Raw genomic sequence first — 27,778 nt, 5'->3', positions numbered from 1 at the left:
CCCAATGAACCGGCGAAACGCTTAAGAATGGTCCCGCGTTCCCACTGCGTTTCTGTGAACTGCTCCTTTACGTATGAGTGTGGGCGGGTCCTCGTCTGGACACGGAAGCCGAAGCGCACAAACGTGGGAGAACACGCTCCCATTTCTGTGCTGCAAATACGTTTTAGGGTCCAAACCAAACTACTGCAGCATCTGTGTGCAGCACAGAGGGAAACACAGACAGAGATTAGAGCAAGACGACAAGTACGCACTTTGTGTCCTTTTATCTGTGATATGAACTGATACAAAGCAGCAAGTTCAGCCTTAGGGGCTCGACACACGGGGAGCGACGTCGCTCGCTCTCCATTCATTTCCTATGGAGCTTGTGCGATGAGGCGACAATCGCTTGCCCTCCTCCAGCTAAGCGACCGGCGACATTCGTGCATGTGAAATTTCGAGCTCGTACACGTAGACGTGCACACGCGACCAGGCGACGCGACACAAGAAAGTTGGAAAATGTTCTACTTTTGTCGCTGTCGCGTGGCACTAAACCAATCAGCAAGAGTTTCATTGACTGACCAATGAGCGGAGAGTATGCTACACGCTGCAGTCTGCAACCACTTTCAGCAGGAAGGAAAGCATCGTTTTAGCTGTGTTTGACTTTCCTATATTATATGACACTTCACGCAGTGATTATCGAGTTACACATAAAAGGCAGCCGTATGGGAACGTGTTGGTGCAAGACTAACGTTAAACAGACCGATAGAGAGGACTTTTGTGCTAATATAGGATGAAACCGAGGTTGTCTTTTTCTTTTGTAGAGGAGCCTTAACAGCAAGATTTCTGTCAGTTCCAATAAAATCTTCAGACTCCTCATCTTTATTGCCGTGTCTGACATGAACTGCTTTGAAAATGTCTAAATCCCTCCAGTTTCATAACCAATCACATTTCTTGGAGACGAGTGACGTAAGAGCGCGATTCGCGAAGCTGCCGTCGCTATCGCGTCCCGTGTGTTCGGTTTCACCCCAGTGGCGATGCGACCCATTCGTCGCTGTCGTTTGTCGCTCCCCGTGTGTCGAGCCCATTAGAGCCCAACCTAATTCACAGCTGTGAAAATCGCTTCGATTTTCTCATGTAATACACATGTAATATGGTAGAAAACTGGATGTTGAGACGGCAGAGTCACGCCCTTCTGCTGCTTTCGTCACGCGTTCCTGGTTTCAGACCAGCTAGTTTGTGGGCCCGGAATTGAACCCGTTTTTCGGCCGAGCACCGAGTGCTTCGGCGGTGGAAAACCCGCCTAATGGTTCAGTTCACGGCTCCGGCTCCGGAACCCTGTTGGTGGGAAAGAGGCTTCAAAGAAGAAATGTTGTTCTGGTTGTATGTCATAGGCCAACACCTTATTAGGGCACTTTATGGTTTCTCCCTTGTCATCTATGTATATGTATTAATTTTAAAAATGTGATTTAAAGCTAAGATAACATCTATTCAGATGAATGTCTTTGCACCATTTCAGAAATGATGTCTGTCCATATTTGCACACCCCAAAATATAGCATGACCATTCAGACACACTAGCCATATACACATTGGTGCATGAAGAAGCAGGCAGTGACAGAACGGAAAGGGATGCATAGTGACCAATGAGACTTCTGTAGAACTACATTTCTTGAATTTCCTAAAGTCAGAGTCAGAAATCTGCCTCTGCAGAGTTCCTGAGTATATTCACTTGGGAAATATTTCACTTATAGGATCAATATCCACCCATCTCTCCTTTTTGTGACTTAAAACTGTGTGTGTGTGTTTGAACAGCTTTTAAGATACACCAGTGTACATGTGGACAAAGCCTGAAGCAGTTTAAACTTTACTGACAGACTGAAGCTTGTCGTGTGAAGTATACAGTCAGACATCAGGAAAAAACATACAGGTGGCTGCAAACTTGTGTCTTTAGATTAGAAATGATGACAGTATTTCATGTAAAAGAAAAAACGTGTTTTTTCTCCTACGTTCTACACAGGAGGCCAAAGCCAGTTTCCTGAAATGGCTGCAGACACGTGCAGAACACAACGGTGTCCTTACGTTGTCAAAGACCTCCCTCAGGATGGTGTCCTGTTCAGAGCTTCAGGATGTTCCTGTGCTGCCTAAAGGTGCTTTGGCTCTGGTCACTGACTCTTCAGAGACCCAGAGCTGGGCCCACTTTAGTATGGAGACCTACAGCAAGAACCTGAAGACCAGCCTTCTCGGTCACACTGTGATGTTTGCTGAAGTTGTCACTTCTACCATGGATCTATTAGAAGGGTAAGACATGTTCCTGAGAGCCTAGTTAATGTTTGAAATGAGGACTTAGGCCAGCAGAGGTTGAGTCTAACAAGCAAAATGTCCATGTGGCTTTGTGATGGAAAAAGTTTTAGTCTGTTTAGTCCCCTGAGTTCTCTTTGTGGAAATGTTCTTACTATCACTGTTAAACATAACTTTGAGTTGTGCTTTAATTTTGGATTTTTGTTTTAAATCACGTGTCAGACTCAAGGCCAGACTCAGACTCACTGCTTGAGATTCTAAGTTTTTACATATCTAAATACAATTACAAAAGTAATCTGGTACTTAGCAGGTCTTTAAAGACGACCTCAGGTGAACAACAACACATTACATATTACACAGTGTCATTGTTTCTATCCGTCGATTCATCGTTTCATTTTTTTTCCCTCTTGGCCAATTCAGGGGGGGTGGGGGTGGGGGGGCTGTAGCCTTTCCCAGGTGACATTGTTTAACAAAAATTAAGCCAACGTGCAGAAACTGTGTGTGGAAAAACTAAATATGTAATTCCTATTTAGTGTGAAAACTTAATAGGAATCAGAGTTGCATCTGAACAAACAACACTTCTGGAATAATATCATTTAGACAGATGGTAAATGGACTAGTTCTTATATAGCGCTTTTCTACTCAGAGCACTCAAAGCGCAACAAAAACCACAATAGCCTACACAATGTAGGATAATATATAATATACTGTAAATAGTCCGGCCTGTTAAGGTTCAACACACAGGCACATCATGTACATTGTATATAGTGTTATTATTATTAGTAGTATTAAGGTTAATATTGTTTGTTGATTTTATATATATTCTTTTCTTAATAGTGTGAATTATTATATCTTTATTTATATTTATAATAACTGCGGCTGCTGTTACACCCAAATTTCCCCTCTGTGGGACAATAAAGGCTGTTTCTTCTTCTTCTATACAACACGTTTTATATTTACCCATGCACTCCCATTCACACAAGCACTTCCATGTTTTTACTAAGCTAAGTGCTTTTTAATTAACTAACATTCGCACACATTCATACTCCGACGGAACGGTCAGAGAGCAACTTGGGGTTAAGTATCTTGCCCAAGGATACATTGGCATGTAGCCTGGAGTAGCCAGGAATCGAACCGCTGACCTTCCGATCAGTAGGTGACCTGCTCTACCTACTGAGCTACAGCCACCCCAATGAGACCAAAGTGCAGATGTTTTGCTATAAATCACAACGCCAAGATTAGCAAAAACCCTACACAGCATATCAGCACAAACATCTCATACCAACAGACACCACAGTGGTGGAGGAGTGATGGTTTGGTTTTGCAGTTACGGGACCTGGGCACCTTCTAGTCATTGAGTTGACCGTCAGCACCTCTGTATACCCGGCTATTCTAGAGTCAGGCACACAGACTCTAGAATACTTGGGTACACAGACTTTTCTAGAGTCGAATGTGGGGCCGTTTCTCGAACACCTAAGGCCTGACCCAAAACAATGATCCCAAGTACAGCAGCAAGTCTACAACAGATTTGCTGAAACAGAAAAGAATCAACATGTTTCAACAGCCAAGTCAACGTCCAGACCTCAACCTGACAGCACAGAATACACCCATCCAACTAACATTAAAACTACCTATTATTGTGTTCCTTGTGCTGTCAAAATCAGATTTGGCCTGTAGAGGCTTGGACACAGCTTTGTTGGTGTTCTGTGGTGTTTACCAGATTGTCAGCAGGTTCTTTGTGTTCTATGGATCAGGTTTACCTGCACATCCTACAGATGCACAATCAAATTTAAATCTGGAGCCTTCAGAGGCCAGGAGAATACCCTGGGGTCTTGTTGTGTCCCCTGTGCCTTTCCAGAGCAGTTTGTGCAGTGCACATGTCCTGTGGGGGTTGTGTCAGTGAGGGGTGTGCTTATTTTGCAAAAATGTTTAAAAAAGTAATACATACACTATATTACCAAAAGTATTCACTCCCATCCAGATCACTGAGTTCAGGTGTTCCAGTCACTTCCACAGGTGTATAAACCAGCACCTAGGCATGCAGACTGCTGCTACAAACATCAGTGAAAGAATGGGTCGCTCTCAGGAGCTCAGAGAGTTCCAGCGTGGTACCGTGATAGGATGATACCTGTGCAAAGTGGAAGTGATTGGGAACGACAGCAACTCAGCCATGAAGTGGTAGGTTACGTAAAATCACAGAGTGGGGTCAGTGGCTGCTGAGGGTCATAGGTCACCAACTTTCTACAGAGTCAGTCACTACAGACCTCCAACCTTCATGTGACCTTCAGATCAGCTCAATGCAAAGTGTTGATGCAGTGGTGTAAAGCACGCCGCCACTGGACTCTGGAGCAGTGGAGACGTGTTCTCTGGAGGGATCAATCACACTTCTCCATCTGCCAATCTGAGGGAGGAGTCTGGGTTTGGTGGTTGCCAGGGGAACGGTACCTGTCTGACCGCATTGTGTAAAGCTTGGTGGAGGGGGGGTTATGGCGTGGGGGTGTTTTTCAGGAGTTGGGCTCGGCTCCTTAGTTCCAGTCAAAGGAACTCTTAATGCTTCAGCAGACCAAGACATTTGGGACAATTTGATGCTCCAACTCTGTGGAACAGTTTGGGGATGGCTCCTTCCTGTTCCAACATGACTGCACACCAGTGCACAAAGCAGCTCCATAAAGACATGGATGAGCCAGTTTGGTGTGGAAGAACTTGACTGGCCTGCACAGAGTAACCTACATAACTACATAAACTACTTTCCATTAACCAGGTGGCATCAGAGTGTTAGCGTCATGTCTAAATGAGCAGCACTTCCCTGTAAAAGTTGTTGGGTGTGGAGTTACATACTTCTGAATGCTTACTGCCTGTTTCTAAAACTCTCTTCAACCCTTTTAGCATAGATGAAGTCTGAACATAGGCTTAGGTGCCGTTTACACGAAGCCGTTTTCACTGGAAACGGTGTCGTTTTGATGCGTTTCAGCCTTTCGTTTACACGATGGCGTTTCAGAAACGATCCGCGTTTACACGAGGACATGTGAAACGATGAAAACGATGTAGTTCCCATGCCAGGCCACAAGTTGGCGTTGGTTTTCTCTTTGCAGTTTGTTTACGCAAGACGCGCATGCGTGGAGTGACACAGTAGGTAGTGCGGCAAATTGTTCATTACTTACAAAACGGCCAATGTGAGAGGTTTTGTGTGGACAGATGATGAGGTTGGATCGCTGCTGCACACAACGCTGAATTACAAAACGGTAAAAACACAGGAAAAGCATAAGAAGCACTCGTGAATCCGCGAGTACTGTTTATCAGTCTGCGCGTGCGCGAAAAACTGGCCGTCTCAACCATAGTACGCATGTGCGAGTCGAGCGTTTTCAAATCACCCCGCTTTCAAGTGTTTACACGAAAACGCAAGCCGGTGCGTTTCTGAAACGCTCCACTCTGGACCCCGTTTCTGAAACACATCGTTTTCACTCTGTTGTCGTGTAAACAGAAGGGCGAAACGCATCAAAACGACACCGTTTCAAAATGAAAACGGTCTCGTGTAAACGGCACCTTAGTAATCAGTGAGCATTAGATCCCAATGAGACACCTTCATGTGTGTTCATGTTGAGTTTCTCAATCAATTTGCACTCAAACTTCACATCTTCCACACATTGCTATGTAAAAAAATAAGTAAAGCACCAGGTTACTTATTTATTCCCCACAGAAAGTTCATGTTACCACTCTTTGTGTTACTCCACAACTACAGACTGAGATTAAGTGTTTCATAATTACCAGTTAACAATATAGACCTGAGGCCACATGCCCTCACACTGGCACCAATCCCTTTCCTAATAAGGACAAATGCACTCTTAGTGTTTAAGAATCAACACAACATCAGAAGAATGGTCAGAAATTCTCATAAACCCTCCTAAACCTGTAGAAAGACTTCCCTGAAGAGCTGAAGCTGTTCTAGCTGCAAAGGGTGGGCCCACATCATATTAAAGCCTCTGGATTAAGATGTTACTCTGGTTCATGTGTGTGTGTGTGTGTTGGCAGTGTGGTGTATCAAAGTAACATTGACATGACTGCCATGACCCTTAGGAACTTTGTATTGCAACATGCTGTTTAATGATGATCTTTACAGCTGTCAGTGGTTCCATTGTTGTGGCTCATAGATGAAAATCCTGTGAGCAAAAGACGCCCCCCCCCCCCCCCCCCCCCCCCCCCCCCCCCCCCCACACACACACACACACACACACTCACCAATCCCACTGTCACATGGTCAGGAGCTTTTCATTTGGTCTGTTGTATCCGAACAGTGCTTATTTTTGTGTATTATAACCCCAAAGTATAATTAATGAAGCCACACAAAATATTTCCTTTAATTTGTTTTAAACGGTCTGTTAGAGGCCCTCAGTACAGTGGGTCACAATTTGGCACCGTTGAAGTCTTCTTATTGTTTCCAGTATGTTTGAACCCTCGTGACTTTTTTAAAGTACAAGACTGAGCTAGATACAGCTTTTAATTTTTTTTTTTTTTTTACTGAATTATCAGAAAATAGATAAGACATTGAGGGCACCGATGCTTGTTTCTATTATTTTGTCATAGACATTTCATCGGTGCAGTTTTGTTACTGAAACTGTAATATATCCCATCATCAGCTGTTGGTTATCCAAATACGCATTGAAAATGTAACTTTGGCTTTAGATTGTGACACTTGTTTGTTGAGAATTAATTTCGGTGCAGCTTTAAAGTGAGCTTAAATGTGTTTGTCATTAATAAACATTTCTTGTTCTTGAAGAGCCTTTCTCTCTGAAAACCTTCATAAGGTCAAAATTTATGTGGCTTCATTAAATCTGAAAAAGTTGTAAAAAAAGAGAATCAGCTGATTCTGAGGGGTCGGGTGGCAGACACCAAATTAATGTTTGTTTGTTTATGGTTCAGAATAAGAATTAAGGCGAGGCTCGAGCACCAGCCCAGGTCAGCACATGCAGAGCCGAGCTCTCGTTCTGGAGACATTTTGTTGAAGATTTTACCTTTCATGCCAGCAAGCTCGATGGATTTAACAGATGATTTTTTTTCACCCATCTGTAGACAGCAGGAGATTAAAAATCCCCCCTGACTGAAAACAGGGCAGCTTCCTGTGTTGACATTTGGGATTGTCTGTTGTTCATACACCTAAAAATTTTTAGTGCAAACACAGCTATATTAATACATATGCACTCATACAAGGAACAGACCACCAGCTCTGCACACAACGTGCATATATGCATGTTGTGTATGCATGCAGTAAATGTTGAATGAGCAAACAGATAATGTCACAGTGTATGATGGTCACTCATTAATTAGTCAAAGTGCCTCTTTACCAAAAAACCTGACAGCAAGCAATAGAGAGTAAAAAGATGAGACCATATAAAGTTTTACAATGTATGTATGTAGTATTGCATACTGGAACCAGGCTGGAACTAATTTAATGCCTGTGACCTCACCGGAGCAAAGGCAAGTTGCACCTAATAGACTCCTTTGTCTGCATCCACACATGTGAGTGAAAGTGGCTGTTGAGCGAGTCGATGAGGCAGCAGGTGGGAGCAATTAAAACTGTCATAAAGTTTGAAAAATGGATCTTAGAGCAGCACTGAGCTGATTGGAACAGACAGTGTTGTCATTAAGGTTATACAGAAACTAAAGCAGGGTGAATAAGTGGGCCATACAACCCCAAACGTGTTGCTGCAATTTGATTTCACTGCTAATGTTTGAGTTTCCAGATGTTCCTCTGGAGTGGCCTTGATTAATGTTATTATTAAGGAATGCCTGTTCTGTTTCTGCTAGCATTTGTGTTTTTTAAGTATTCATGATCCTTATTATTTCAAGAGAAAAACGTGGCTGTTTTGTGTGTTTTTGTAGAACTGACAGTTTTAAACAGTTGTAGAGAAACATAAGGAGGAGCCTCATCGCTCAGATCAGGCTCACTGCACTGCATCTGAGGGTGTCCCAGCAGATTTGTGGTGGTCCTCGAGCTGTTCTGTTTTGGAGCTTTCATTTAAATTAGGAAGCAGTCATTTCTCATTCGATGGCCAACCAGTCGCTTCAGTTTGTCTGTTGCTGCTCACCTTGTGATTTTCTTTTGGCATGTCTCTTTTTCCTCGCTCTGCTACATCTCAGAGGTTTGGTGTTCAGCAGCTTGTGTCAGTTGTGTTCAGTGCATTGTCCTCATCTGGAGACCTTTAGTTGGATGATCCACTGAACTGTGATCAGGTCCTCCTGTCTGCTCAGAGTGCGAGGCTTTCCAAAACCCCCGAACACTGTTGGTTAATCTGTCCAACCTATTACATACAGTTAGGTTTATATATATATATATAAAAATAAAAAAAAATAAAACAGACCATTATCCTGTAGGGATTTGTGAGGCTATTAAGGGACTACTGTCTCATTTCTCTCTCTGGTTCTGTTTGTTAACCATAAAGTTGAAGACATGAGTTTCAGATGTGTCAGAGTTCTTTGAAATTCCAACAACTGGGCTTTTCTTCTATCTGAGGAGGATTAATCCTGGGAAACAGAGACGGAGCTGCTGTGAACGCAGCGTTCCTGACGCTCAGCGCTGCTTGAAACTGAAAAGCTGATGGAAACACAGGTTTGGCTGCTTGAGTGAAGAGTCTTGAAGCTGTGGCTCAATAGCTGGCAGACTGTGTGTTTGTTCAGGGTATTAATGCTTTGTTTGGCTGGGAGCAGCTAATTATAGCCAGTACTGAGACACAGGGTCTCACAAGGCTGCACTAGACTGGAATCTCATTGCTTTTAGCTTCACACTGCAGTTTCTTTCAGTTTCACTCTGTAAGTGTACACATAGAGCTGTACTAAAGGCAGAGGTTCTCATATTGGGTCACTATTGTTTCATTTGTGCACAAACTGGTGTGAAACGTGTCGTGTTATTTCCTGCCCATCACTGAGTGTTCCTCAGACTTTTTAAATGATGGTGATTGTAGGTTGGCTGTAGGTGTGGATGTGAGAGTGTGTGGCTGTCTGCTGCTGTGTGTGTGGCAGCTGGGATATACACTTGACTGAGATAAGAATGGAAGCAGACAGATGATGACAAAGTTCAGTTCAGCTGATTTTTTTGGTAGTTTTTTGTATTTATGTTAAATTGCAGATATAGATCACGTCAGACCTTCAGCATGTTTTGTACCAACTGAAGAGTGTTTAAAGGAGCAGGTCTATAAAAGGACATCATGGCTCGGTTTTATTTTATTTCCATCCTTTCATTTTATTAACCAGCTGGTGCAGATTCAGGGTTGTGGAGGGTGAGAGACCCCTGGGACAGGACACCAGTGTATCGCAGGGCTGCAGCCAGTTATCCTAACATGCAGGTCTTTGGGCTGAGGGACTTAAACTCACAACCTTCATGCTGTGAGGGGATAGCTGTAACACTGCACCACTCAACCGCCAGCTTGTATTTGAAAAAACAAAAATAATAATCAGCACAGCTGTTATTACCGAACAACCTCCTCAAAGTTACCTAAAATGACAGAAATTACAGTTCAAAATGTTTAATTAAAAATAGTTTTTGTTTATCATTCAGACTCAGAACAGATGTTCAACATGAGGGCTCAGTGCACACTCAGCAGGGGTCACGTCTCCCTAGCTTACAGTTTCATGCAGGTGATGTGGGTGTGCGGGCCTTTCCACTGACACAGCAGCGTGCCACACAGGTGTGCTGCAGTGTCTTTATAGAGGAGTCATTTTTTCCCTTATGGATGGAGAATCATTTCTTTCTGAATAACTAGTATTACTGTCTCTAACACTACAAGTTTGGAGTATGCAGAAATACACAGAGTACTCGTGCACACGCTCACAACTTTCTAGCAGTGGTTTCTAAAGAGCTAAAATCTGCAGACTGTTTAAGAATGAACATTTATGAATCATTAAAAATGAAACAATTATTAAAACAGTTGCCGATTCATCTTTTTGCTTTTTGACAATATTAACTGTTTAACCGTGACAGTATCCAAACCAAGTTTGTAATGTTGCAGCCGTGTGTGTGTGTGTGTGTGTGTGTGTGTGTGTGTGTGTGTGTGTGTGTGTGTGTGTAGCTTTGTGCCATGTGCTGTTTCCTGCTGTATTTTGCTCGTAGTTGATTGATGGATGGTGTGAGTGTTGGTGGGTCTGGTGGGGGTGTCAGTAAGCAGTTGGTGTTTAGTTAAGGTTGGTTAACTAAACACCAACCAACACCATAGTGTTGAAGTGTTTATTGGTGGAAAATATTGGGAGAAGAGGCTGCAGAGAGCACTTGGCTGCTCCAGAGAGCATAATGATTCTTTTCCTGCTGCGCTGAACTCGATCCTGTGCCTGCAGCAACGCTTCCTCCATGATCAGAGCTTCGGGCTCAGACATGAAAACCCCAGGGCCCACTTTCTGCTCTGGATTCTATTTCCTCCTATTTTTCAGTCAAAAACTGAGATGCACGAAAGCAGCAACTCTGTTTTTTTGTTTTTCCTTCTATTTGTCATTTTTCCATGTTCTCTGCACATGTGGATGTGTGCGTTTTTGAAAATAAAAACCTTTTTTCACAGTCCATTAATCTTTAATCTTTACACAATCCTGTTTTGTAGCATGAGCACACAAATAGAAAAATACAGCAACAAACAGTGTGAATAAAAAAAAAACAAGCCTGTTGTACGGTTGTTTTTCCAGTTGTGCACAATCCCAGCTACTCACTGTTTGTTTTGACAAGCAATCCAATATCCAAACTGACAGTGTATGAAATGAGGTCCTGTTTCCTGTGAAGGAGCCACAGAACGAGGTTTGATGGCAAGAGAACGGATTCCTCAACTGTGGCAACAGGTTAGACCATAAAAATCAAATTGTCCCAGTTGACCTTGCATGCTCCACCTACAATTACAAAAAATTGGAAGCAGATGCCTAAACATCCTCAGCGTCTTATTTTGAGAAACATGTGTTGCAGTGTTTGGACTGCACGCTGTGCAATAAAGGCCGTTCAGAACCTGCACAGAGTGACGCTCGAGGGTTCCTGATCCTCGGTGGCCTTGAAAAGAACAATTATTCAGTCACTCTGCAGGGATTTTATTCAGAACACAAATGTTTGGTGCACCAGTGCATTTGGTATGTGAGAAAATCCACTGATGGCTCTTTCTATCCTGTTAGTTTAACATCAGTCTTTGGGTGTACGCAGAGGTCATCCACACTTCGTTCAGGTCACAGTGACGGAGACGTCTGCACAAAGTCTTTTCTCTCAATTTGCTTTCAATGGAAAAACCCACAAAACTGCAGAGCAGCTCAATGTGTGTTTGAAAAGAGGCGTATGTGCCAAACTAGTGTGTGTGTGTGTGTGTGTGTGTGTGTGTGTGGTCGTCTACTTCTCAGCTCGTTTTTGGATAGAAAGAACAAAACTCACTTCATTGTGGCGTATTGTGTACATATAAATGAGTGTGTGTACTCTAATGGATGGTTGTGTATTGCTGTCCTGCCACACCAGGAACAAGGTCATCCATTGGTGCCTCAGCTGGCCTGCAGTAATGGAGCAGCCCTCTCTCATTGATCACTTCCAATAATGCTATTTGGAAATGATCATTTCTGCTGCTGCACAGTAAACAGGATTAGCTCAATTAATCACATTTACAGATTAGTTTGTCCTCTTATTGATCATCCCTGTGTTGGTGCGCCGGCATCAATGCAAACACACTTATGTACGGCAAATCCTCTTTCAAAAATGAGCATCGAAGGCAGAAATCATCTTTTAATCTGAGATATTCTAATCTGGGAAGTGTTAGTGGTATGTTAGGAATGCAGTGGTAGAGTCTGCTCGGCTTTCTGGTTTTACATATAATCACACAGGAAATCATAACTAACCTTTAGTTAGACAAACATCAGCTGTGATGGAGGTGACAGCTGCTCAGTGAAACGCAGAGGCTCCGCTCTCCTCGTGGTTTTTGGCTGCGTCTGTTCTCTCTGAGCCGGCTCATCCTCCTGACCTACTGCGGGGGGGTCAGAGGCCCACGCTCGTCCTCTCTGTCTGTGTCAGATATGCTGCTTTGTGTGTCTTTGTTGTGGTCTTGTTGGAATGAGTGCATGACAAATGTTGAGTGATCAGAGAGAGCTGAGCAGGATCTCGGGCTGACTTGGAGCACTGGTTATTACTGATTAATGCAAGTGAAGCACAAACTATGATGTTGGTGTTCACGTGAGTCCTCGTAGCATGTAGCTTCATACTCAGTGATGGACGTGAAGCCATCACACACGACACACACGTGTGTGTCTCTCCAGGTGTGTGTTACTGTGTCCGTGGCCACTTTCCTTTAGCCTAACATGTGGGAGGAAGCTGGAGCGCCTGCAGGAGTTTGAAGCTGGACCCTTGTTGCTGTGACGTGTGACAGTGCTAATCAGCCAGTCTACAGTCCTGTGCAGCATACAGAGACACACTTAAATAAAAGTTATGCATGTAGTTATTTATTGTTCTGCTCCTCCCTTCTGTAGCTCTGTTGTAAATATTTGAATGGTTTGATTGGCCAGTGTAGAGACTGTCATTATTACATCTTACAAGCATGTTGTAGGCTTATTAGCACACTGATGCAGAGACTTACTTCCTAGTTATTGTTGAAGAGCGGCAGCCCTGTAATCAGTATGTGGTCTGAGGTGGACACTTTCCAGTTTCCACAGCTGCAGTGTCATCATTTTACTCTTCATTCATTGGTTAGATGTAATAATCACCACTTTGTGCCCCTCGATGGACATGAATGAGTCTTTTATGGGCTTGTGGAGACTTCTGCAGTATCCCCTGGATATTCTTTCAAAATAAGAGTCACTCTGTAGAGGAAGTACTCAGCCCTGCTGTTTAATAATGTTCTTTAATGTTCCAGCACTAAGACAGAAGATGTGTGCGCTCTGTTCCTGAAACAAATCAGTCTCCTTTTCTGTAACGGTGGACATGCTGCAGCGTCTTCATCTCTGAGCTCTGAGCTGTGCTTGCATAGAAAAGTCATTTGGATCCACCGCTGAACTTTTCACAGCTTTCATCAGCTGAAGATTGTTTTTTTAATACTATGAAAATGATAAGCTCAGGATTACTTATTCAGAGCAGCAGTTTGCCAGCAGCACTAGCAGATGCCACTTATAAAAGCCTGTGTGTGTGTGTGTTAGCGCTTCAGTGGAAAGTCTCTGATGATATGGCTTCAGCACGCTGCTGTTCTCATCGATGACAGGATCAGGTTAGCCTGGAGCAGACAGGAAGGCAGGAGTCAGCAGTGATTTTGTGATTTTTGGAATGTACAGATTGATTTTTATGTTTCAGTGATCGGCTCTAAGACTGGGATAAATTCCCACATGCAGTTCCTTTCTCAGCCCTGCTCAGTGCACAAAGCACAGAAGGGTGGTCCGTAGCTACTCTTACATAAAGCCCGTTTCTGAAGCCCGACTCGAGGGAGCCGCCGGGCCCCTCGTCTCACAGAGCTTGTTTGTTGGCTGAGGGTGGGTCGATTCTCCGGTGGTCCTGCTGAACACCAGCATCTTCCTTACAACCTCAGCAGGGTTCTCCTACCCAGCTTCATCCTCAGCAGGGTCGTGCTCCTGCCTCCCCCTTCTGTGTTTATCAGTTCATACTGAAACATTTGTTGCTGTAAGGACTTGTTCTCCAGCATAATTCAGACACAAAGAAAACACATGATCTGCATGTGTAATAGTGGGGTAGGTCAGGAGCTCGAGCAGGTCACCTACTAATCAGAAGGTTGGGGGTTTGATCCCTGGCTGCTCCAGTCTGCATGCCAAAGTATCGTTGGGCAAGACACCGAACCCGGAGTTGGTCCAGATGCTTTGATCAGAGTGTGAATGTTAGAAGCAGTTAGGAAACAAATGCTTGTGTTGTATAAAGAGCTGTATAAGAACCAGTCCATCTGCCAGCTGCAGGTAAATGAACCTGTTGGTTTTTTAACGTTTTCAGTTATTTTTACAAAGCTGCATGTTTTCATTTGCCTGCAGCTCCACATGTCTGACACGTTTGCACAGATACAAATACGTTACTGTGATCTCACATTTTTCTGTTTTTAAAACAGTAATCACCTCCTGTCCACAAGCGTCATCACTGTCAGTTAATCATATCCAAGACATATCTTTCATAAATGTGTTTTTATTAGGGGTGGGACTCGATTAAAAAAATTCATCTAATTAATTAGGAGCTTTGTAATTAATCAAAATTAATCGCATTTTAATCACATTTAAATATTTAACATGAGAAATATTAATCTAAGTTTGGTTGATGAATGAATCAATATACATAAGCATAAACTTCAAAATGTTATTTTCCCACCAGTCTACTACACAGACCAACGAAGGGTGGAAGTGCTCCTGTGATAAGCAAACTCCTAAAATTAAAGTTAAGCATCATAACTGGATAGTTTTATTCAACATTAATGTCTCACTTAATATAGTTGGAAATTAATCATTCGCTCAGCTGTATTCCTTGATGTTGTTATGCTTGTTTTAACAGCTTATTTTGAATTAAAGACTAATCTGTATGCCTGGAACTCGTGCACTGAGAAACGTTCCACGGTGCAAAGTGCGATTAAAATGCGTTAAAATTTTTAATTCGTTAATTTCCCTGTAATTAATTAATCGAAATTAAGGCGTTAAAGTCCCAGCCCTAGTTTTTATTCCTGTTGGTTTCAGTGGTTCATAGAAAAAAAAGTTTATTTTGGTACTAAAAAGATTGTAAATCCAAATTTTGGCAACATGAATGATTTAGTCTCTTTTTGTGTGTTAGTGATTTGGGACAGAACAAATGTTTCTGTACATGTGAGGTCATGTCACTATTATTTAAAGCTGACAAATGTTAGCCTGTCCAGCAAGATACAGCATAATTAGTTACACTAATTAGCCGTACTTAACCTGCCTAATGGCTTTGCTAATATAGTCAGTAGTTACACAGCCTGTCGCCTAACAGCTCCCTGAGCAGGGAAACTCTGGACTTAGCTCTGAAACAGTCCTTAGAGGAGTCTGCTGCAAAGCTCTGCCTCTGCCCTCTCACTGGGATGGAGCTTAAGCTGATTTACCTCAGAGCAGCTTTGCATGACAACAGCAGAAAGAGCCTCACAATCTTTATTCACTAACCAATAAAGGGCAGTTGCCTTCAGTCAGTGGATGAGCTTTAATTGCATCTGGAGATGAGTAAAAGTGCAAACATTTTGGTAGTAACACAGTCCCCATCTCACCGCGGATTTATCAGCTGTGTGTGGTAAGTCAGCTGGAGCTAATTAAAATGATTCCACTAGTGTTACGTCCCTTAGTGTGGGGGAGCAACATACGATTAAAAAGAGGAAAGCCCCACACAGCTAAAACAGCCCTACACTCTCCAAATTGGAGACGCTACCTGTCCCGTTAAGGGGCTAAAAGCAGGAATAGCCTGGAACATCCTCCTCTTTATACCAGGTGTCCCTAATCGGAGGTGGACACACCTTGAGTATGGCCCGGGCTGGGGGGAGAGAGCTGCGATCCCACGCACACCAACACAACACGGCACACAGCTGTAACAACTAGCATTAAACGGTGCACTGCTCCATGATGCAGCCAATATTTTTTAATCTTTAAAATGAAAAACTTTTAAAATGTTATGTTCTCAGATATCTTCATTTTTGTTCAGTCAGCACTCCAAAATCCCAGCCTGTTGGGCGGCATGGTGGTGCAGTGGTTAGCACCATCACCTCACAGGCAGCTGGTCTGCGAGTGGTTCCTCTGCCATCTTGGGTTCTCCTTCCCACAGTCCAAATACATGCTTGTTAATTGAATTGATGATTGATTATAAATCAGCAAAGGCTGTGAGGTAGATAAAGTGCAGAAATGCTTCATAGATAAAGCTCTTCATCAGTGTGGTGTTAAATGTAGCTTATAGTGCTGAAGTGTTGTGGGTGGTCAGTAAGACGAGGGCCGCAGATAACTGGAGACAAACATCAGATCTTTGAACAACATTGATTATCAAACTAAACGTTGACCAGCAACTAGTAAATTAATCACATCATTTCTTTTCTATTAATAATAACTTTATTTGTACAGCACTTTTTAAACCCACAAAGTGCCTCACTGTTTGGAGAAAAACATTCATTGAGTGTTCACATCCCAACATAGGCTAAATAAAATAAAATTAGTATTGTATGCTAAGTGATATATTATCATTTGACATATTAAATTTCCTTTCAAATGAATACTATTTTTTATGATGTGATGTGCAAGTCTTGCACTTACATGTTGTTCTCTGTTATGGAGACACTGCAGGTATTCACAGTTGTTCTCATTATAGATATGATGAGCACAGGAAACAATAAAATGTTTGTGCAGAGATAAACTCTCATCTATCTAGTTTACAGAAGGTGTTTTTGTTCTTTTATAAATGAATGTAGAAACATGAAGAGTTCAGATGGAAAACCTTCTAAATCTTGCTGGACACGTACGGGGAGTACGCTCAGCAGAAAAAAATAATTAATAAAAAGAAAAGCCGGTAACGATCCTCCCACAGGTTCATCAACAGAAATGTCATTACAACTTTTACTTCCTTTAGTCAGACAAGTTTGATCGCTGAACATTTTTTCTAATAATAATAATAATAATAATACATTTTATTTATAAGTGCCTTTCATGACACCCCAAGGACACTTTACAGGAGTGAAAACAAGGACAAAGCACAAAAAAAGCACAAATAGAAACTAAAATGACCAAAGGAACTAAAGCGAGTATGCAATCTTGAGCAGGTGAGTTTTGAGTTGTGATTTGAAGTGATTTGAAGAGTCGATATTGTGAAAGTCTGGTGAGTTCCACAGCTGGGAGAAAGCTTTCCTCATTTATGTGCATTCAGAAGCTTAGAGAAGGTCACATTAAGTTCACCTGTAAAGGTTTGAATGCATTTTAGGCTCGTCCTGAAATTTCACCCAAAAGCCAAATATCCCTAACTTTTTGTGAGTAGTGTATATGTGTGATATATACCAACCCAAAAACAAACAAACGTGAACAACATAAACCTTCAAGGTGACAAAAATAGATGTAAATTGTATTGAGACGTGTATTTTAAGTTTGTTGTATCAGGTCTGTGTGTTGAGATTTAGTCCAAGAGTTCTGAGCATAGTCCACTGGAGAGGTGTCTGGTGATGTGGTTGTGTTAATAGATTGTCCTCCTTGGGTCAAGGCCGCTGTACATCAGTAGTTCCATTTCCTACACTTTTCATACAGTTAAGTACACGTCGATTCTTTAATTTGAGTTACAGCAGTTCTAAAGATAAAAACAAAATTAGCCCAATTACGTTCATTCATCATTACAGATACTTCCATGTTTCAAAAATACCAAAAGATTTTCCACATCTTCTTAAACAGAGTATTTACCTTTAATCAAAAAGGTGAGTTCCTCCAGGGCAAGAGAGCTGGATAGCACGGACAACCAGGGTTTCAGCTGAGGTCTGACAATGGATTTCCTGGGCCTGGCTATACTGTACTTTGCCTGTACCAAACAGTAGATTATGGATTTTTGGTCAACCTTGTTTAGTAGATATTCAATGGAGAAAATCCCTAAGATACATAGTTTAGTTTAATACCTGTGGTGTGTGAAATTGTATCCAAGACTTCCTTCCAAAAATATTTGATCTCTGGGATTTCCCATAAGCAGAGGATCAGAGTGCCTTTGGCCCCACATTTAACGCATATATCTGGAATATTAGAATCAGATTTATTTAATAATGTTGAAGTAACATAAGTTCTCATTAACCATTTAAATTGGATCAATTTAAATTGAGTGTTAATCAGGGTTATTATAGTTAACGAAATAATGAAAACTGAAATTGAAAAAACGCTGTTAACTGAAATAAATAAAAACTACAATTAAAAGGAAAAAACAATAACTAACAAACTGTATTGTGAGTTTAAAAAAGCTAATTAAAACTAACTGAAATTACAGATAAAATTACCTTTCTTTTCTTGTCATTTTATTTAAAAGCCTTGTGGACTGATCATTTTTCCGTTCTCCGAGTTTAAGCTGGGAGCGCCGTCGGGCAGCTGTGTGCGTGCGTGTGCACGAGAGTCTCTGAACCGACGTAACCTGACGTTCACCTCTGGAGAAATGTGACTACTTTAGTGATGGGAATTCCAGCTCTTTTCAGAGAGCCAGCTCTTTCAGCTCCCAAATGGCTCCTTAGATGTTAAATTTTTTTTTTTTAAAGTGTAAAATGAATTACTAATGTAAAAACATACATTAAGCCTATATCAAACATTTATTTATTTATATACTCAACATATAATAGAGTGCTCCAAATACAAATTATTATAAAACAAAAGATTGGAAATCAGAAACACCAAGGGCCTTTAAGGAGTTGATCCTGTTTCTCCTGCCTGATGACCTGCCCTGTTTTGTTCTTTTAATTACACTGAGGGATGAACAATTAGTATATACCTGTGCAGGTTGTTTGTGGAGCCTGCTCGATATTAAATTTTAAATTTGCAGTCTACACTCTATCAGATTAATCCTTTAACTCCAGGCGATCGCTGCTGAATCGTGGGTTTCCTGACCTTACTATCCGTGAACAGCTGATTAAGACATAGCGTCTCACCGCAGAGTCAGCTGGTCAAAGGAACTTGATCAGATTACCATAACTCCGCGACCATTCGTGCTATCGAAAAAATTCAAATGGTTCCTGAAAGCTCAGAAACTGCACTTTATAGTCATGTAGTGGTATTATGGTATTTGTTGCCAGAAGTCTGCAAATACGGCACTTTTGAAGTACGCTGTGTCTCCTTCGAAATGTTTGGAGGTATAAGGTTAAAATGTGTCCATTCTTTCCTACGTTTTCCGTCACTCATTGTCCTCACCGTTCCCGTGTGTAGCCTCTATGTAACGCGCAACTTCCTATAGCTCTTTCGAGCAAATTTTGCAGGAGCCCCTCCCTCTCTGGTGTTTGTTTACTGACTGCGCAATGTGTCCGTGGACCCTCCCCTCCCGCTCAGTGTAGACGATCATATGCTACCATTCATCTTAACCAATCACGTGCGGCTTCCACAAAAAAAAAAAGAAATAAACGAACGAAAAGAAAAAAGAAACCGGATCGTTCGTGACTGACCCATCACTAGAGTACTTGTCGGGTCGACGCAGCCGCAAAGTTGTGATTAACCTGTTCCGTCCTTGTGCGTTTCTGGCTACTTTATATGTCAGAGAATAACAATCAGGAATAATGATCAAAGCATCAATATAAGGACTCACAAAATGTCAGCAAATCCCTGGCGGGAGACTGCTGAAACTGTCGGAATGGACGTGAGGGAATGAAGAAAGTGAAAAAACAGGGACAAATATGTTTGCAGCCAAAAAACTGAGCACAAAGAGCGAGGACCAAAAAAATGTCCCAGCCGGCACCACATATAAAACACCTGCACACGACCACAAGGTAATTAACACAAACAATCCAGCTACACAAGAATAAATGCGGACATGAGGTTGGCCACTTCCGTAGGTTGTGTACAGAGGCCGCAAAGACCCTGCAAGTCTAATCAGCAAGCATCTAACCAAGCTAGCTCCAAAACAGAAGCAGCTGTGAACAGTTGGTTGTTCAACATATTTCTTTAAATGGGATCTTTGGTTGACTTTTTGTTACAAAGTAGTCACTCTTATGCCTTGAATCTTGCACCTGATGAAGTATGAAAAACTAAAACTAATACTGAAACTAACGAAACTAAACTAAAACTAAGCATTAAACCAAAAATAAAAAATAATAAAAATGAGCAAACTAATTAAAAAATTAAAAAACTAATTAAAACTAACTGAATTGAAGAAAAAAGTAAAAACTAACTAAAAGATAATGTAAAATCCAAAACTATTATAACCATGGTTTTAATAGATTGTGTCTGGGCTTTCAGACAGACCCTCTGCCACTGATCTACTGATAAATTACATTTTAAATCTTGACTCCATGCCCGTCTTTTGTTATCTGAGGATGTTTGGGAGCTATCTTTAATGCTATTGTAAAAGTGGGATATTAGACCCTTCTTCAAATGATAGTTTATTGCTAGGTCCTCTAATGAAGTGAGAGTGGGTAATGTTAGAGACTTTTGAGTACCTGAAACAAAGCTCCTAATGTGAAGAAATTTGAAAAAACGTTTAGATGGAATGTCAAATTTTTGTTTCAGGTCATCAAAACTGTCTTTATCAAATAAATCTGCAACTTTAATGTGCCGTGATTTAAAACCCATATCCCTTCGACCTGGTTCAAAGGTCATATTACCCCAAATGGGGGAAAATTGGGACAGTGTTGGTACTTCGTTTTTGAATTTTTACAAATGGGTTTAATGTATTTTTCAACACATCTTTGTATTTTCTGGAATATAAGTATGAGCTTAGGGATAAGGGGGTAGTATTAGTATTTTTAAGTTTACCCAAGACAAAGCTGTCGCTGAGAACTAGCATGAGGCACTAGAGAGCTGAGCAGCCCAGAATGGTGGATTTAGAGTCATTAAGTTTATAACCGGAGATACTGCCAAATTTGTTAATAGTTTTAAGTAGCTGGGGAATGAACACTTTAATTTGGACAACATTAAAATGATTTCATTGGCAAATAGTCCAATTTTAGATTCAATATTATTTATTTTGATGCCAGCGATATTTTGATTATTCCTTATGGGGATAGCCAGTGGTTCAATTCCCAGAACAAAAGGAGGGGTGAGAGGGGGCACATGCCTCTAGCTAGACTGAAGGATTTAGATACCATGTTATTAGTTATAACTGAGGCTATAGGTTTATTATAAATGATTTTAACCCAAGTTGTAAAGTAGCTGCCAAAGCCGAATTGAGAAAACACTTTGTAGATGTAGTCATGCTCCACCCTGTCGAATGCTTTTTCTGAGTCAAGGGACAATAGAGCTGTATCTGGATGTTCATACTTGGCGTGAATTATATTCAGTACTCGGCGAATTCCGTGACGATTGAAATATCACATGGTCATAAGTATTCAGACCCTTTGCTCAGTACTGAGTAGAGGCACCTTTTGAGCTCGTACAGCCATGAGTCTTCTTAGGAATGATACAGCAAGTTTTCCACACCTGGATTTGGGGATCCTCTGCCATCTTTCCTTGAAGATCCTCTCCAGTTCCGTCAGGTTGGATGGTGAACGGTGGTGGACGGCCATTTTCAGGTCTCTCCAGAGATGCTCAGTTGGGTTTAGGTCAGGGCTCTGGCTGGGCCAGCCAAGAATGGTCACAGACTTGTTGTGAAGCCTCTCCTTTGTAATTTTAGCTGTGTGCTTAGGGTCATTGTCTTGTTGGAAGGTGAACCTTCGGCCCAGTCTGAGGTCCTGAGCACTCTCGAAGAGGTTTTCTTCTCTGTACTTGGACGCATTCATCTTTCTTCAATTGCAACCAATCGTCCTGTCCCTGCAGCTGAAAAACACCCCCATAGCATGATGCTGCCACCACCATGTTTCACTGTTGGGATTGTATTGGGCAGGTGATGAGCAGTGCCTGGTTTTCTCCACACATACCGCTTAGAATTAATGCCAAAAAGTTAAATCTTCATCTCATTAGACCAGAGAATCTTATTTCTCATAGTCTGGGAGTCCTTCATGTGTTTTTTCATACGTCGGGCCACTCTGCCATAAAGCCCCGACTGGTGGAGGGCTGCAGTCATGGTTGACTTTGTAAAACTTTCTCCCATCTCCCTACTGCATCTCTGGAGCTCAGCCACAGTGATCTTTGGGTTCTTCTTTACCTCTCTCACCAAGGCTCTTCTCCCACGATTGCTCAGTTTGGCTGGACGGCCAGTTCCAGGAAGAGTTCTGGTCTTCCCAAACTTCTTCCATTTAAGGATTATGGAGGCCACTGTGCTCTTAGGAACCTTGAGTGCTGCAGAAACTTTTGTAACCTCGGTCAGATCTGTGCCACAATTCTGTCTCTGAGCTCCTTGGGCAGTTCCTTCAACCTCATGGTTCTCATTTGCTCTGACATGCACTGTGAGGTCTTATATACAGACAGGTGTGTGCCTTTCCTAATCAAGTCCAATCAGTTTAATTAAACACAGCTGGACTCCAGTGAAGGAGTAGAACCATCTCAAGGAGGACCAGAAGAAATGTGGAACATGTGAGTTAAATATGAGTGTCACAGCAAAGGGTCTGAATACTTATGACCATGTGATATTTCAGTTTTTCTTTTATAATACATTTGCAAAATCTCTACATTTCTGGTTTTTTCTGTCAAGATGGGGTGCTGAGTGAACATTAATGAGGATTAAAATGAACCTTTTGATTTTAGCAAATGGCTGCAATGAAACAAAGAGTGAAAAATTTAAAGGGGTCTGAATACTTTCTGTACCAACTATATATAGTGATCAGATGAGATCAAGCATGCTTAGGCTGTATGGCTGTATTTTATCTATATATTGTAAAGCACTTTGTGATGTGTGTTCTTGCAAAGTGCTTTAAAAAATGTGCAAACTTGACACTTTTGAAGCTGTAGTGGAGAGGAGGCCATTGAACGAGCAGTCATCTGCCAGATATTTAATTAAGAGAATTCATTATTAGTGTGATAAACAATATCAGGGTTACCAGGAGTCCCAGTGAGATATCTTGATGGAAGTTGTAACTTTCTTTCTTTTTCTGTCTCCCTTCAGGTTGACTGTACACTTACCAAAGGATGTGGGTTTAATAGTAGTTGCTACTCGACAAAGCCAGGGAAGAGGTCAGTTCATCAGTGTAGTGCCACAAACACAACACCCATACAGTACATACCTCAGATGTACACCAAACTTTGAGTTGCATAAATTGTGAAATATGCTATTATAACAACTTTGTGTGTCCCTGTATGTTTCTTGTGTTCTCGGCTGTCGGGTGGGGCAGGAATGCCGGGCTCAGCCCTCTGGGTTGTGCCATGTTCACTCTGAGTGTCCAGGTTGAGCTGAACTCCAGGCTCGGACAGAGGATTCCCTTCCTGCAGCATCTGGCTGCTCTTGCAGTGGTGGAGGCTGTCTGCACGCTTCCTGGATATCAGGTATCCATATCGGATGGTTTGCAACATTACTACCATATTAATGTGCTTATAATAAAAGGGTTTTATTCCAAGTACTGCACACATATTGCCATTTCCTTGCTTGTACATTTTTATATTGTTACTAAAATATTACTGTGCTCTTACTATAAGGTTTTGCTTCCCCTCCATCTGTGTGTCATTACTGAGCTGCTGCCCATGTCTGTTCAGATAGTTGTTGTTGTGTCACAGTCTTTCATTACATGTTCAGCGCATACTGAAGGTGACTGTTAAAATACATGTAAGACTAATGATGTTTAAACTTTTATAGGACCTGGATATGAGGGTGAAGTGGCCCAATGACATCTACTACAGTAACCTGATGAAGCTTGGAGGAGTGCTGGTGACTTCCACAGTGATGGGATCCACTTTTCATCTGCTCATAGGTGACGGTCTGCATGCTTCAAGACAGTTCAGTGTTTCACTCACATCAACACGAAGCCTTTTTCACATGGCTAAACTAACACACCCCTGCTGAACTGGTCTTTGCTTCTAATTTTCAACCTGGGAAAAACATAGTGGTTCAGCTGGAAATAGTAATTATATGGTTTCTTGGTTGATTCGTGTAAAAGTCCCATTTTTTGGAAGTTGCGGGGAGTTTGGTTGCCCCACTGCACGCTGTCCACAGGCTTTGTTTGGTTTCTTCTTTTCAGATCTAAAATGTTTGCATGTCACAGCTAACACATTAACCCTTTAACTTCAGGTGATCGCCGCTGAAGCGCCGGTTACCTGCTCTTACTAGTCGCCAAACAGCTGGTTAAGACGTAGCGTATCAGCGGCTTTTTACCGTAACTCTGCGACTGTGTGTCCTATCGGAAAAATTCAAATGGTTCCTGAAAGCTCAGAAATTGCACTTCACGGCCATGTAGGGGTATTATGGTATATGTTGCCGGAAGTCCGCAAACGGCGGCACTTTTTAAATATGTTCTGACACCTTCGCCTTTATAGGGTTACTGGGAAGTTGGTTGAAATAGTCACTAGAAATCGATGGTAGATCCACTTTTCTTGTATTCCGGTTTGCTCCACTTTGGAATTTCCTCATTTAAAAACTTTTCACCCACCTTTGAATGTTGTTTTTTTTAATATATATTTTGCAACTTGTAGAAATGCATAAATGATTTCTGTCTCTTAGTAAAGGAGGTCAGTACTTCCATGTATGTATGTAATTTGACTGTGCACCTATTCTGGCAATACAGTCATGTGATACTTAGGGGGTACTTAGTTTTCACAGCGCTCTGTGCAGTCCTGAGTTCTCCCGTACTGCTTCCATAGGAAGTTAAAGGATATCAGCCAAGTGCTGCTAATCTAATTCACTTGATTAACTGCTATTCAGAAAATGTCAAAGCTCCTGCCTCTGTAAAAGCAGAAGTTTTGTCAGTTTGCTGGTCTGGAGCTTTCAGGTTTGTTAACACACTGTCAGTTTGCCAGTGGTGGACATTCACCTGAAGGTCAGACTGACCCAGAGAAACTGTCAAAAAAAGACTGTACAGGCCTCAGTTAGTATGTTAAATATCAGGGGACAATTAGACTGGACAAGTGTGGTGTGTTTAGAAGGGCTGCCGGGAGAAAGGCCCTTGGCTCTAGAGAAAAAGAAAAAAAAAAAGGCAATGGTAACATGGCTCACATTTGTAAAGTTGCATCTGAACAAACCACAAGACTTCTGGAGCAAAGTTCTTTAGACAGATGAGAACAAAAGTTGACCGCTGCATAGAAGTACAAATTCATACCAGCTGACAGCGCAGTGATGGAGGGGTGGTGGTCTGTTTTACAGTCACTGAGTCGAGCACAAACTCGTCTGTATACCAAACTATTACATTTAGAATACCAAAATACTCCGTGTGAGGCCGTCTGTCCGACAGCTAAAGCCTGATCTCAAACACAACAGCAAATCTACAACACAGTGGCTGAAAAAGAAAAGAATCAGTGTTATTACAATGGTCCAGTCCCCGATGGAAATGCTATGGTGGGACCATTAGAGAGCTGTGCATGAACAAATGCACAGAAACCTAATGATCTCATGTTGTTCCCTGCAGGCTGTGGGTTTAATGTGACAAACAGCAACCCAACAGTGTGCATCAATGACGTGATCCAGTGGTACAACTTGCAGCACAACTGTAGCCTGCAGCCGCTCAGCTGTGCCCAGCTCATCGCTCGGACCGTCAGCTGCCTGGAAGACCTCATCAACAACTTCCAACAAGGAGGACCAGAGTCCGTCTTGCCCACCTACTATAAGAGATGGCTTCACAGGTGTGTACTGTAGATGACCCTTGAGGCTTTGGACTAAGATTTTACCTTTATTTATAATCAGAAACTTGATACAGTTGTTGCTGCATGGAAACAAAGATTTTTTTGTGCTAATTTCAACCTGGAGCTGCATTGATCAGATTCAAAGCAGGTGTCACTGCCATACCAGTTCTTAGTTTAGCTTTTACTAACAGTTTCTAATACAGCTGAACTGTAATGCAGTGAACTGTAACTACATATTTCTTTAATATGTTTAATTTCCTAAGTATGTTATGAAAGGTAAGTACATCAAGTGCTGCCACCTTTAAGAATGTTGGAAAATAGAAAAAAATCATATAACCTAAATTTTCCTTTGAATATTTTTTCTTGCTCTTTCATATTTCACTTTTTCTGTGAATACTTTTTAAAATCTTTATTTATGTGCATGTAGCCTTCTCAAAACATGAGTAAAAAGCAGTCAGTGATTCTGATAAATATTTCATGATGATGCAGAGCGATCCTCATTCTTGTGTAAAAGACGGGAAAGAAGAAGTACTGAAACAGACGACCTGCTTTTTTTCTTTAACATAAGAATACAGGGGCTCTAGATTTGGGCTTTAGATGCTCTTCAGTTTTCTTAAGTTTGCTGGACCCCATAATCACATTTGAACTGTAAAAGTGGCTCTCTTTGTTCTGACCTCAGTGGGACCCGGGTGCGTCTCTGGAGCGATGAAGGACCAGAAGCTCAGGTCATGGGTCTGGACCACAACGGCTTCCTCCAGGTGCACAGCAAGGAGCAGGGTGTGGTCTCAGTGGAGCCTGATGGAAACTCGTTTGACATGCTGAAAAATCTGCTTGTGATCAAACAGCGTTAGGACCAAATTCATTAAACACAGAATCATCACTGCTTTCAACATACATCATTTAGTTTGACTGAAAGTTATTTTATATAAATAAAATAGGATAACTAGATGTTTTTATGTTGGTTAGGTTACTTGTTAAAGACAGAACTGAAACTGGATACAGCAACATAGTACATATAGTAATGTCTGCAACAGTGATCACTGGCACGCTGCTGGTTTGGGACTGCTAAATAATGATATTATCTGATGATGTATATTTGTGTTAAAAGTAAATCTTGTACCCTTCACTTGCATAATTAACCTGATTTCGCTGTTACATGAAAGCAGTGATTACTGCAGCTTGGACTGTTGCTGTTTTCAGCAAAATAAAGTTTCCACAGAAATATTTTATTTCCTAATATCTAAACTGTTTCCCAATTACACATTTATTCTGTAATCGTGATTTTTCAGAGGAAGAATTCAAATGTCCTGAAACATCTGAGGACAAAGACCTGCTGAAAAGTCTAGAACATCACTTGGTGTGACAGCAGGAAAGAACACAAAGATCATAACTGACAAATGTTCTTGTTTTAATATTCAAATAAAAACAGTATGGTCTGGCAGTAGTTCGTCAATCAGCAGCTATTGCTAATTTGTGGATTTTATAAGGTTTACATGAATAGTGTGCATTAAAGGTAGACCACTAATTGATGAACAGTTTTGAATCCTCCCAGGAGGACACGCCGGGAACACTTCTCTTCTGAGGCATCCTAATTAAACGCCCCAAAATAAACAGCCTCACTTTCACGCCCAGCTCCTTCTTAACGGCAGATTGCTGCAGGGTCGGCATCACTGCAGATGCTGCACCAATTCATCTGTCAATCTCCAGCTCTGTTCTCCCCTCACTACGGAATGTGGCCTTGAGATGCTCAACCTCCTCCACTTGGAGTAGCTACTCATTCCCAGCCTGGAGTTGGCACTCCACCCTTTTCTGGCTCACAGCCTTGTCATCTAACTCGGAGGTGCTAATTCACATCCCAACCACTTCACACTCTGGCTGCAAACCACCGCAGTGCAAGCTGGAGGTCATGAAACCACTAAAACCAAAAGCAGAAATGAGATCCTGAGACCAATGAACCCAACACTCTCCGCCTCTTGGCTACAGTTAGCAGAATCTGTGACAAACAGTAGGCAACTGAGAACATTGCCAGCAATGTGGTCCAAGCTCTTGATTGTACACGGGTCAGATAACCCAATGGACCTGGTACTCCCAAAGCAGCCCCCATAGGACGACCTGAATGTAGAGTGCCTTCGCAAAGTCCACAAATTAAAAAAAAACCCACACTGATTGGGCAAACTCCCATGCACCCTTAAATATTGTCAGCATTCCATGACCAAGTGCCCATCATGGTGGAAATCCCAGAACCA

At 41.8% G+C, this 27,778-nt stretch overlaps 1 protein-coding gene across 1 annotated transcript in view; it reads left to right on the top strand.

The window, feature by feature from the left end:
- Window positions 1–26,754, top strand: part of LOC115791679 (biotin--protein ligase-like) — a 51,924-nt gene extending 25,170 nt beyond the window's left edge. The window contains exons 6-11 of the mRNA XM_030745867.1: window positions 1,996–2,276; window positions 22,873–22,943; window positions 23,092–23,249; window positions 23,557–23,671; window positions 25,319–25,532; window positions 26,212–26,754. Coding sequence (XP_030601727.1) covers window positions 1,996–2,276; window positions 22,873–22,943; window positions 23,092–23,249; window positions 23,557–23,671; window positions 25,319–25,532; window positions 26,212–26,383 — 1,011 coding nt within the window. The 3' untranslated portion in view covers window positions 26,384–26,754. The remainder of the gene's footprint in view (window positions 1–1,995; window positions 2,277–22,872; window positions 22,944–23,091; window positions 23,250–23,556; window positions 23,672–25,318; window positions 25,533–26,211) is intronic.
- Window positions 26,755–27,778: the final 1,024 nt, after the last annotated feature.

Source organism: Archocentrus centrarchus, chromosome 14, assembly GCF_007364275.1.
Source record: "Archocentrus centrarchus isolate MPI-CPG fArcCen1 chromosome 14, fArcCen1, whole genome shotgun sequence".
NCBI classification, from domain to species: Eukaryota; Metazoa; Chordata; class Actinopteri; order Cichliformes; family Cichlidae; genus Archocentrus; species Archocentrus centrarchus.
Note: the sequence above shows the minus strand (reverse complement) of the source record. Positions and strands in the feature narration are given on the sequence as shown.